Source organism: Gymnogyps californianus, chromosome 12 (genome assembly GCF_018139145.2).
Source record: "Gymnogyps californianus isolate 813 chromosome 12, ASM1813914v2, whole genome shotgun sequence".
NCBI classification, from domain to species: domain Eukaryota; kingdom Metazoa; phylum Chordata; class Aves; order Accipitriformes; family Cathartidae; genus Gymnogyps; species Gymnogyps californianus.
The window spans coordinates 1,945,340-1,957,024 of NC_059482.1; the positions used below are offsets into that span (position 1 = coordinate 1,945,340).

Below are 11,685 nucleotides of genomic sequence, written 5' to 3' on the forward strand. Positions count from 1 at the left end.
GCATCCCTGGGGGGGGGGGCAGGGTGCCCTAGAGGGATGGGGGGGGGGGTGTCTGTGTCCCCCGCTGTCCCCAGCCTCTTCAGCTCTTGCTGGGCTCCTCATCCTCCAGCGGGACCTCCTGGCTCTGCTGCGTCATCTCTGCTCTGCAAGGGACGGACACAGCGTGGACGGACGGACGCGGCATCGGGGGCCGAGCCGGAGGGGAGGGGACCCCCCGTCCCCACTACCTGCGGATCCTGCGCTGGGCCTCAGCGCGCACGTAGGGCGGCAGCGTGGCGAGGGGGCCCTGCAAGAGAGGGGCCGTGGGGATGAGGACCCCCATCCCCGAGGAGAACCGCCCCGCTACGCCCCAAAAGCCTTACCAGTTCCTTGAAGGTGAGGCGGCAGCTGTAGCACAGCAGCGGGATGAAGGCAGCTCTGCTCTCAGCCCTGCGGTGACAGGGACCCTCAGTGGTGCCCAGCGCGGTGGCCCCGGTGCTGGCACGGCATCCCTGGCACCAGCGTGGCATCCCCCCTGCCCACACGCTCACCCCACTGCCAGGGCACCCTGGCAGCACCCGTCTCCCGCCGGCTCCAGCTCCTCCATGATCAGCGTGGGCTCCAGGGCCAACTCCTCCTCTGCAAGAGCCAGAGGGTAGGCATGCGATTAGGGGTGCACGGCTGCCCCCCCCCAATCCCCCGTGCCCCCCACCGCCCACCCCACTCACCCCCAGCGATGTCCAGGGCGCACAGGCAGAGCAGGCAGCGCTGGGACTCGCTGCTCGCCTTGGCCGGAGCCGGGCTCAGCTTCTCACCCGTCCTACAGCCAACATGGGGGGCTGAGCGGGTGCGCCCTGCTTGCCTCCAAACTCCCCGCCCCCCCCCCCCGTCACCCCAGGGTGCCCCCGTGCAGGGGATGCCGTACCGGTAGACGGTGCTGATGGTGGAGGGGAAATCCTCCTGCAGCCCCAGGAGGAAGCGCTCCATCAGACGGTGGATGCTGGGCTTCTCCCGGCGCTGGGGGAGTGAGCGGAGAGGGCAGGGATGGGACAGGGGGGTCTCGTCCCCGCCACGGTGACGCGGAGCTCGGGATCCCCACCGCGGGGGACAGGGGACACCCCTACCTTGGTGGGGAGGGGCGGCGCGATGACGGTGGGGACGTCGAAGAAGTGGTTGTAGAAGGCGATCTCCTTGGCCATGTACTCCCGCATGGGACGCACCACCATCACGTCGCCGTGGCGGTTGTCCATGAAGCCCTGCGGGTGTGCAGGCTGCCGAGGGACCGCGCCACCACCAAGCCGCAGACCCCCAAGTCCCACGGCATCGTGTCACCCCTCTGGGTAAGGATGGCCGTCCCCAGCTCGGGGACAGGGTGCCAGCGGGCTGCTCACCGTGTCGACGGCGAGGAAGGCGCCGCGACCCAGCGCCAGGTTGGTGAGGAGCTTGATGGCCACGCGGGTACAGCTCTCGCCCGTCATCACCTTGGCGTAACCCCTGGTCCGGGCTGTCTGCAGGATGAGGTGGGTCCTGGGGGACAAGGTGACACCGGCTCAGAGCCACCATGCCATGCCCGGTGCCGGTGCCAGACAGGATCATCTCCTCACCGCAGCATCTGCAGCAGCTCCTCTCTCGCCGTCGATGTCTCCACGGCCTCGAAGAGCCGCAGCAGCTCCTGGGTGCGGGCAGCGGCGGGCAGGCGGGGGGCAGCCGGGTCCCCCACCTGGGTGCCGAGGCCGGGCAGCGAGGTGCCACCGTCCCTGTCCCCCTCCTGCCGCTGCTGCTGGATGAAGTCCTCCACGGCCTCCTTGTAGGAGGGACCGGGCTCACCGGAATCCCCCGGCCCCGGCCGCAAGATGGATGCGGGCAGCTCCAGCGCCTGCGGGGCAGAGATGGGTACCAGGGTGGGGCTGGGGGGTGACCAGGCATGTCCCCCTGCCCTGGTGTGTCCCCCGTCTCGTCCCCCGTACCTGCTCTAGGTGGGCCAGGTGGTAGGGGAAGCCGGTCGCCTGCAGCAGGGTCTCCATGCGGGCCAGGCTCTGCTCCCGCTGCGCCGGGCTCTGCCCACGCACCGCTCCCTCTGCAAGGCAGGCGGGCAGCGCCGGGGCCGCCGCCACGGTGAGGAGGGGGCACCCACCCCATCCCCGGGGTGAGGGGGACACCCCAGGGTGCCACAGGCATGCTGGGCTCGGCGGCAGCCCCCAGCCCTGGCACGGTGCAGGTGGACCCTACGCTGGGAGCGGGCAGTGGGGCAGGGAACAGGCAACTGGGCAGGGAGCAGGCAGCAAATGGGCAGCGGGGCTAATCCTTACCATCAACGTAGATGAGGCCAGGGACGAAGCGGAGCCTCTTGGCTGTCTCCCGGCTGAGCCCCTGGCAGAGGTGGCAGGGTAAGGGGGGTGGGTGAGCCATGCCCCCCCCCCCCACCCCAAGCCCCCCATCGCCCCCACTCTCACCTCCTGGACCTGCCGGAGCATGGCACTGGAGGCTGCCCCCCCCGACAGCGCCAGCAGCACCTGCGGGGACATGAGGGACGGTCACCGGCCCTGGTGCCACCACCCGGGTCCCCCCTACATGTGTGTCCCCCCCTCCCCGGGGGGTACCTTCTCTCCCGGGAAGATGACGCGGTTCTTGCCCAGCATCGCACGGAACTTGTGCACGAAGTACTCACGGAAGCAGCCGCTGCAGGGACACAGCCCTGAGCTGTGGCGCATTCCACGGCCCCCAGCCCCCACGTCCCCAAGCCCCAAAGTCCTCAAGCCCGCTGTCTCCAAGCCTTGATGTCCCTGAGACCCAATGTCCCCGAGACCCAATGTCCCCAAGCCGCAATATTCCTGTGCCCTGCTGTCCCCTGAGCCCTGCTGTCCCCAAGCCCCTGATGTCCCAGAGACCCAATGTCCCCAAGCTTCCGATGTCCCTAAGCCCTGATGCCCCCAAGCCCCGATGTCCCAGAGAACCAATGTTCCCCAAGCCTTGATGTTCCCGAGGACCCAATGTCCACAAGCTGCCCATGTCTCCAAGCCCCGATGTCCCCGAGACCCGATGTCCCCAAGCCGCAATATTCCTGTGCCCTGCTGTCCCCCAAGCCCTGCTGTCCCCGAGCCTTGATCTCCCAGAGACCCAATGTCCCCAAGCCCTGATGCCCCCAAGCCCCAATGTCCCAGAGACCCAATGTCCCCAAGCCCCGATGCTCCAGAGACCCAATGTCCCCAAGCCTTGATGTCCCCAATGCCCGCGATGTCCCTGAGCTGCGATATTCCTGTGCCCTGCTGTCCCCACGCCTCCATCTCCAAGCCCTGCTGTCCCCAAGACTTGATGTCCTAGACACCCAACGTCCCCAAGCCCTGATGTCCCCAAGTCCCGATGTCCCCGCACGTCGCAGCCCCCATCCGGTCCCGGTCCCGGTCCCGGTCCCTTACCGGCAGAAGGCGTCCCCAAGGCGGATGACGAGGGCGGCAGAGCTCTGCCCGCACTTCACGCAGGGCCGCGGGTGGCTGCGGGGGCACGGGCAGTCACCGGGCAGTACCGGGGGCACCGGTCCCGACACACCCCGAGGGCGGTACCGGGCAGGGGGGATGGCGGTCGCGGTCCCCGGGGCAGCACCAGGAGTTACCCGGGACATTGCCAGGGGGGTACCGGAGGCAGCAGCGGGAGATATCGGGGAGGTACTGAAGGAGTACCGGGGGCATCACCGGAGGGGGATCGGAGGCGGCAATGGGGGGTAGCACAGAGGGGGTACCGGGGGGATAACGGGGACATCACGAGAGGCAGCTCCGGGGGGTACCGGAGGGATACCGGAGGGATACCGGGGTCAGTACCGGGGGGGTACTGGGGGGAGTACTGGGGAGGTACCGGAGGCAGCACGGAAGGAATACCTAGGGGGTACCGGGGGGCCAGCGCGGGTCCCGGGTCGGGCTCCCACCTGTGTCCCGGGGCGCGGCGGCGCCGTGCCGGTGCCGTGTCCGCCCCGCACCCTCCATCGTCCCCCGCCGCCTCGCACATGGCGGCCGCCGTTCGTTCCCGTCCCGCTCCGCTCCGCTCCTCACCCGGTCGCGCGGCGATGACGCGGCGGCGCGCGGTGACGTCAGGCACCGCCCCCCCCCCCCGGCTGCCGCCGCCGCCGCTGCCGCCGCCGCCGCCGCCATGTTCCGGAGCTTGCTGGTGGCGGCGGCGCAGCGGCCCCAGGCCCCGGGCGGGCCCCCCCGGCCGCCCCCCTCCGCCGGCCCCGCTGCCGAGGCGCTGGAGGCGCAGTTCAGCTGCCCCATCTGCCTGGAGGTCTTCCACCGCGCCGTCGGTATCGCGGGCTGCGGACACACGTGAGCCGGGGCCCGGGGCGGGGGCGGCGGGCGCGGGACCCCCGGCCTGTCCTCACCCCCGGCGGCCGGACTCGCTCGGGGCGCCCCCCCCCCCCCCTTATATGGGGACCCCTCCGGGCCCTCTGCCTTGTGACCCCAGCCCGGCACCGGGACCTCCAGCCCGGCACCGGGACCCCCCAGCCCACCCCAGCTGCTCCGCCAGCACCGGGTGCTTGCCCCCATCCCGAACCCCCTTCCCCTCCCGGGGAGCTGGGTCCTGCCCTGTCCCGCGTCCCCGTCCCCCCCCCCCCGCCGTGTCCCCGGCCCGGGGTGCACCCAAGGGTCCTTCCCCCGCTGACCACCCCGACCCCAGCCCCCTTTTTCCTCTGCACCCAGACCTGGTTCCTGCTCCCAGGATCTCCCCCCAAAACTCCGCTGCCAGCACCCTGGTAGTGCCGGCTGGGGTCTCACCTGGGTGGGAATCCCACCCCGCTCCGTCCCCCCAAATCTGGGCCACCCATGGGTGCTGTGCCCTGGCCCCTGGGAAGAGGCCACCCAGGGTTGCTGCCACGGGGAGCTGGGCTCTGCTTGTCACCCCAGCCTTTTGGTGACATCTTCTTGTCCCCCTTTCACGGCCTATTTTTGGGACGCCTTGGTCTCCCGTTGAGGCGGTGGCTTTGCTTGGTGCCTCAGCGTGGTCCCGCTCTTTCCCCCTGTCCCACTCATTTGGGGCTGGGGGCACTTCACGGGGGAGCCGGAGCAAGGGGCACCATGATTTTCCCCACCCTGTGCCCGCTCCCCGTGCAGCGGCAGAGGCTTAGCGGCGTCTTCATTCCCCCGTTCTGGGTGACGTGAGCTGGGTGGGCAGGCGGAGGGGACGGGGACGCTGTTGACGATTGACTTCGTGGGGACCGAGCCGCTTTGCCTCTCGCCCGGGGCTGCCTTCCTGCGCTTCCTCTCCGCTGCTTTGATTTCTCATCCGCGCTCCCGCAGGCGTGAGGGCCTTGAAAGGAGGCGAGCCGGGCTCTTCATGCCCGCGCTCGCTTTATTTCTGCGTGGCCTGGATGCTCGGCGCCGGTTTTTGTTTGGCTCCGTTCAAATCGGCTCCTGGCCGCAGGTCTCGGAGCAGCGGTGTTGTCTGTGCCTCGGCTGCACGTCCAGGGAGCTCCTTTGGGGCTTGGGCTGTGCCAGGCCTCCCCGCACCCTCTCCCAAGCTCCCAGTTCTGTCCAGTTCCTCCCAGCAGGGATGCCGATCGCTGGGTTTTGGAGCTGCCCTGCAGCCTGGGGCGTGCAGGAGTCCCCGAGAGCAGGTGTGCCCTGGGGCTGGGGTCCTTCCCTCTCTCCTCCTCCTTTTCCTCCTCCTCCTCCTCGTGGGCTGGGACGCTGCTGGGCCACCCAACGCTGCTCTCTGTGCCCCCAGGTTTTGCGGGGAGTGCCTGCAGCCCTGCCTGCAAGTGCCGTCCCCGCTCTGCCCGCTCTGCCGCATGCCCTTCGACCCCAAGAAGGTGGAGAAGGCTTCCAGCGTGGAGAAACAGCTTTCGTCCTACAAGGCTCCCTGCAGAGGCTGCAGCAAGAAGGTAAAGCTCGCCGGGGAAGGATGCCTGTCCCATACGGGCACGGCTTCGTTTGGCTGCCGATCCCGTGGCCGTGGTGCCGGGGAGGGAGGAAGGTGGCTTGCTGTCCGCGGTTGGGTTTGCAGAGTCCCCTGGTCGGCGGGTCCCCAAAGTGTGTGGGGTCCCCAAAGCGCGTGGCGTCCCCTGCGTGTCACGGCTGCTGCCGTGAGCCAGGCGAACGGGGCTGTGCAGAGATGAAGGCAGTCTCTCCTTTGTCAGCGGACTGGAGCTATTATTAGGCAGTGGGGACCTTCAAAAGCAGGCTGAGGCTTTCCTGCAACACGGGAGAGGCTGAGACAAACCAGCTCTGCTGCTGCTCTTAGCGAGGGTAAGGATTTAGCTCTTGCTTAAGGTGCCGCGATCCCATCGGCCGCGGGGAAGCTGAACCGGCAGCGTGGCCTGGCCCAGCCCAGGGCGGTCTGGTCTGGGATGCTTCAGGGACCGGCTGTAAAGCTGTGATTCATGGTGCGTCTCCGCTGATGCGTTTGCTGGCTTCCGTTAACTTTGGGGGATCTTCTTGTTACTCCCTGGCTGCGGCCCAGGAACGATCCCGTATGGTGTCAGAGCAGTTTGGGGTTTCCTCTTCTGCAAAGGAAAATGGAGCTAGTGCTATGGTAATGCAGCCTGGGTGGCTTGTGTGTGACCTCTGGGCACGCGTGCAGCAAGCACGCAACCCCAAATCTCTGTCCTGCGAGGAAGGACGGGCTGGCGCAGCGTTTCCACGCTGGTGTGGGTCATCCTGCACAGACCAGTGTTCGCTCTGACGTCGGTTGACCAAAACTGCTCTCCCGAGCTGTAGCGGAGGCTCCAGCGCTGCATCTGGAAAGCGTCGCAGCCTCTGGGAACGTTTCTTCTCTCCTTTTTCTCCAGGTGACCCTCGCGAAAATGCGCTCTCACGTCTCGTCCTGCGCGAAGGTGCAGGAGCAGATGGCCAACTGCCCCAAGTTCGTTCCAGTTGTCCCCACGTCCCAGCCTATCCCCAGGTACTGCCACGCGTCGGGTAGGGAAACATGTCCCTCCTTGCAGGCTGCACCGGCGCTCCCCTCCCTTACAAGCCCTAAAATCCAAGCGTGTCTTTTACTTTTCTCCTGGGCAATCACGACGAGAAGCATCGGCACCTTTTCCCTCCTGGCGCCTGCAGCCCCTGCGCTGCCCCGTGTTTCATATCGTGACACGGGAGGAAGGACCGACCAAACCAGGGTGGTTCAGCCTGCGGCTGGGGTGGGAACGGGCTGGTCTGGTTTCTGCTACGGACAGGTATCATAAAGCTGAGCAGGGGACGGCTGGGTTAGTTTGGAAGGAGTCAATCCAGTCTCTTCCTGGGGGATCTGAGCTCATCCTTGCTCTCTTTAGCAATATTCCCAATCGTTCGACGTTCGTGTGCCCGTACTGCGGGGCCCGGAACCTGGACCAGCAGGAGCTGGTGAAGCACTGTATGGAGAACCACCGCAATGACCCCAACAAAGTGGTGAGCACTGGAACGGGCTGGTTCTGTGCGGGGTAACTCCTGGCAATCCAAATACACTGTAGCTTATGCTGCATCCGAGGCTACCGGCATGGAGAGCTGCTGCTGCACGTAAAGTACAGCTGTATTGCCAGTTCATGTAGTTTGTTTTAAATCCCTTTGATGGGAGGTGGGACCTGCCTCTGTTTGCTTTATTAGAGGCTCTCTGGAATGAGCTGCCTCCATCCCCCTGTGCCTGCAACCTGGCTGGTGCTGGATTTCCTCTCCTCATCCCCGCTGGGTTGACTGAGGTGGGGAACTTGCACCTCTGGCACCGTCTCAGAGGTGCTGACGTGTGCGTGTTAACTCGTCAGCGGGCTAAAAGCAGCCTGGGCCACGTGCCAGAGGCTCTGTGCACCGAGGGATCTGCTCGGGGGGGGGCTGAGAGACCCCCTATTTAGCACATCCTTTGCAGATCACCTCCTGTCAGAAGGGGGGGGACCGCTACCGACCTCTCTGGGGGATAGAGGCGGAGGGGTCTATATGTGCCTACGAGTCACGCTTTCCCGTTGTCCCTGCCCGTTGCAGGTGTGCCCAGTCTGCTCAGCCATGCCCTGGGGGGACCCCAGCTACAAAAGCGCCAACTTCCTCCAGCACCTCCTGCACAGGCACAAGTTCTCCTACGACACCTTCGTGGTGAGTACGGCCCTGAGCCAAAACAGGGTCGTCTTCCCCGCGTCCTGCGCCGAGCGGCTGGGAGATGAAACCAGCCCTTCCCTTCCCGTGCTGGGATCAGCCCGGCCCGCTGTGCAGTCCCTTGGGAGGAGAAGGGGACGGATCCTCCTTCGGGCTTTGCGGGAGGCACGTGGCACACGTGTAGCCCCACTTAGGAGACCCCCACGGGTGTGGGGCTGGGCTCCCTGCCTGCCCCAGCGGGTTCTCAAGCTGGTCCTTGTCAGACACACCAGGAAAAAGTCTCTGAAGGAGGAGAGGGAAATGTTCCCGCTCTCCGTGAAGATGGGTTGTTTCCTCCGCGTGCTCCATTAAACTCTTCCCTTGAGGAATTGTAACACAAAAACCCTTTTCTTTGAGGCTTCACGAGTAGTGGGAGGGGAGCAGCCCAGCCGCGGGGCTTGGGGGGTCTGGCTGCTGCACGTGGGGGGTGTCCATGGCCCCACTCTCGGGCAGCTGCTGACCCCTCGTGTGTGGGAGTAAGGGTGTGATTGCCCAGCCTTGGCCGCAGGGACCGAGGAGGGGTTTTGTTAGCATCCTGCTTTTATTGCAGGGCCGTTAGATGTCAGGGAAAGGGACTCCCAGCTATTTACAGAGAAATATCCCCAGCTTAGGGAGCGATCGCTGTGTTGCATAAACCTGAACCGGAGCGCTGGAGAAGCCTGTGGCCTTGCTAGAAAGCTTTGCCCTTTGGCCACAGGTTCTTGCGTGGGCATGTCTCATCCCTGCCTGCTGCTAAGTCTAAGAGCAGGGCTGATGTTGGCAGATTCCAGACAGGAGAGGGACCGTGGACATGAAGGACACCCCAAAGAGCATGGCGTTCCTGGGAGCTGTGTGCCAGAGGAGATGGAGGCTCGCAGCCTCAGGGGCACGATAAGGAGCAGGAAGGGCTCCTTGCCTTGGCCACCCCCCCTGCTTGATGGAGACTGCGTGGCCTGGCCGTGCCAACTCTCCTGACCACCCCTCTTCTTTTTTTTTTTTTTTTTTTTTAGGACTATAACATCGACGAGGAGGCGGCGTTACAGGCTGCCCTGGCACTGTCGCTCTCCGAGAACTGAGGGTGACTGCAGAGCATCGGTTCGGAACCCCCTCACCACCCCGTCTCCTTTTGCACACTCGGCCTTCCTGCCGGGGAGGCACGGAGCTCATCAACCCCCCGGCACCCCCGGAGACCTGCTGCCGCCTCTCTTCCCTCTCCTCTCTGGACAAATCCCACCTTGTTTAAGAAGGTGAAGTCTCTTTATCGTCGCGCTGGACTGGTGAGTGAGCAGAGACGTCCGCTGCTGGGAGGAGAGAGGAGTCGGCGCCGAAGGGCTGGGATCGTTCCTCGGTTAGGCATTTCATATCCGTGTAAGGAGTATATACCTTTATCCAGATCTATTTATTATTAGATGCTTTTTGGCACCACTTGTCTTCATGCTCTCTGTGGCAATTGAATAGGTACGTAAAACTATGATGCATTTTATGCAGAGATGCCCTAGTTTGAAACTGCGATCATCCACGTCCTTTTTGAAAAGGAAGAAAACGGCACCGAGCATCTTTTTTTTTTTTTTTTTTTTTTTTAAAACTCTACAAGGCTATTTCCAGAGATGTCTGTCTGTCCCGTCCCCCGTGCTGCGGGCAGGAGCTGCCTCCTTTGCCTGCTACTGCCCAGGCCAGGCTGAATCCCGGGGCGAGACGGTTGCCCTCGTGTGCCCTGTGATGGCAGCGGCTTCGGAGGAGTCCGTGGGGACGGCGTCCAGTGAAACTTTCACCTTCCTCGTTTTGTACCGGCTCTTGTGATACTCAGTTCTTGCATTTTTCTACATTAATTGGCGTGACGCCTTTTCCACGTTTTATAGAGCGGGAACAGAAGCTGTTACTCTTCACACTGCAATATCCGTCACCGGGGACAAGAGTATTTTTATGGAACATTATTAAGAAAGTATATTTTTAAAAAAAACCAAAAAAACCGAACCCAAACAAACGAACATGCTGTGGATTTGAAATCCGATGGGAGGCAGGAGCCGGACCCCGGGCCGGCGGGTGGGACTGCGGGGGCCGTGGGAAGCACGCGGCTGTCCCCTTCGGTTATTTCGGGGCTGTTCCCTTCCCTTGTCGGCGTGTTTCTCCGCAGGCGGGTGGTGATGCAGGAGAGGCCGGGTCAGAGCAGAACCTCGTCGGCTGGAGGAGCGGGTGCCGAGCGGCTCGACGGGCTGCCTTTTTGAGGAGAAGCAGCACCGCTTGTGTTCTCCGACAGCTGCTTGGCTGGCCGTGCTTTCTGAGCTGCTAACCCTCTCTCCAGGATGCGTGGTCGGGCTCGGGATGGCTTAACCCTTGCAGGCAGAGCTCCGTGGCAGTGCTGGATGTGGCCGCGGGCAGGGAGTAATGCGGAGCGGTGGTTTTCTGTCCGCGAGGGAGCAGGCAGGTTGTTGTGGCATGCTGGCTCTCGGTGCGGAGCAGCTGGGTTGTGTCTGGGCGATGGGTGTGCGGGAGGGACGTCTGCCCATGCAGGACCCCAACGCTGAGCATCTTGTCCCTCTGAAATAGGGGACTGCATCTCCCTCTCCCTGGGAATAGGGCACACCTGGGCAGATGTTGATCCGAGAGATGCTCCGTAGTATCCCGGTGACTTGTCCCCCTTGCTCCCCTTCCTCTCTGCCCTGCCTGCTGCTGGTGGAGTTTGGTCCGCTGGGCTGGGAGAGGGTGGCAGGGAGATCTCCTCTGCCAGGCCTTGGGTGGGCTGCTGCCAGCCTGAGTGTGGCCCCCCTGTGCAGAGCTGCGTGCGGGGACCCTGCCACCCTTTGGGGTCACACCAGCGACGGGATCAGCCCAAGGCTCTGGGTGACGGAACCGCGGGGAGGCGGTGATGTGTGATGCTTGCAGACCTACTAGTTCAGTGCTAATCCCGCAGCACCAGCCGTGCCACTTTCCCGCAGGGGTTTGCAGAGAAAAGGTGTGGGAGAGCAATCCCTCTGCGTGTCCCGGCTCGGAGAAGTGCCCTTTCGTGGTTTATCTGAGACCTGGCTCCAGCTCCAGCTCTGCTCTAGCAATACTGTCTTGTTTTTTTACTTTTGATTTAAATAGTACTGGGTGTTTTGGGGGCTGTGAGCTCCCCCGTGCCGCTGGCAGCCCTACGAGGAGCGTGCAGAGACCATCCGCTCCCCTGGTAGAGGGCAGGCAAAGGGCTGGAGCTGCTCTGCTCCCCTCCCTCGAGCCGGGCTAGTGAGGAAGGACGGGGTCTTCTCTTACCAGCATGGCATTGCTGGCACCTGCCCAGCCTGGGGACCGTCCTTAGTGGGATGGAGAGCACTGGCATCTCCCAAAAGGGACCCAGGAGCGTTTCCCTGTCCCGTCCCCAGCTGGGACCCTCAGGTCCTGGAGCAGCCTCCATCAGAGCTCTCACTTGTAGGGAGCTCTCTGCCTCTGGGACAACGCTATTAACCTCTCTGTCTCCCTCCTCCTCCTCCTCCTCCTCCTCCTCCTTTTTGCCCTGCAACACCAGAGCAGGGGCAGCAACGGCTGCTTTTGTAAAGCACTTTAAGGCCCAGGCTGCGAGGGTGCAGGCAGGCGCTGCGCTGCACAGGCAGCTCCTGCCTCTCCCAGCTTTGCACGGGGTCGGGTCCGGCTCTGCCTGCTGCCGGCC

The 11,685-nt window shown here is 64.3% G+C and overlaps 2 protein-coding genes across 2 annotated transcripts; one reads left to right on the plus strand and one right to left on the minus strand.

Moving 5' to 3' along the window:
- Nucleotides 1-52: 52 nt before the first annotated feature.
- CTU2 (cytosolic thiouridylase subunit 2) lies at nt 53-3,978 on the minus strand. The gene is made up of 15 exons (XM_050904301.1): nt 3,899-3,978; nt 3,396-3,470; nt 2,580-2,658; nt 2,433-2,492; nt 2,289-2,349; nt 1,947-2,056; nt 1,584-1,855; nt 1,371-1,506; nt 1,104-1,235; nt 905-996; nt 708-799; nt 558-618; nt 363-429; nt 228-286; nt 53-143 (listed from the first exon to the last, which is right to left on the minus strand). The coding sequence occupies exons 1-15, from the start codon at nt 3,976-3,978 to the stop codon at nt 80-82; spliced, it is 1,440 nt and encodes a 479-aa protein (XP_050760258.1). The 3' UTR covers nt 53-79.
- Nucleotides 3,979-4,119: 141 nt separating this feature from the next.
- RNF166 (ring finger protein 166) lies at nt 4,120-9,590 on the plus strand. The gene is made up of 6 exons (XM_050904305.1): nt 4,120-4,292; nt 5,692-5,848; nt 6,755-6,867; nt 7,238-7,352; nt 7,917-8,024; nt 9,053-9,590. Exons 1-6 carry the CDS (start codon nt 4,120-4,122, stop codon nt 9,116-9,118), a joined length of 732 nt encoding a protein of 243 aa, XP_050760262.1. The 3' UTR covers nt 9,119-9,590.
- The last annotated feature ends 2,095 nt before the right edge of the window (nt 9,591-11,685 follow it).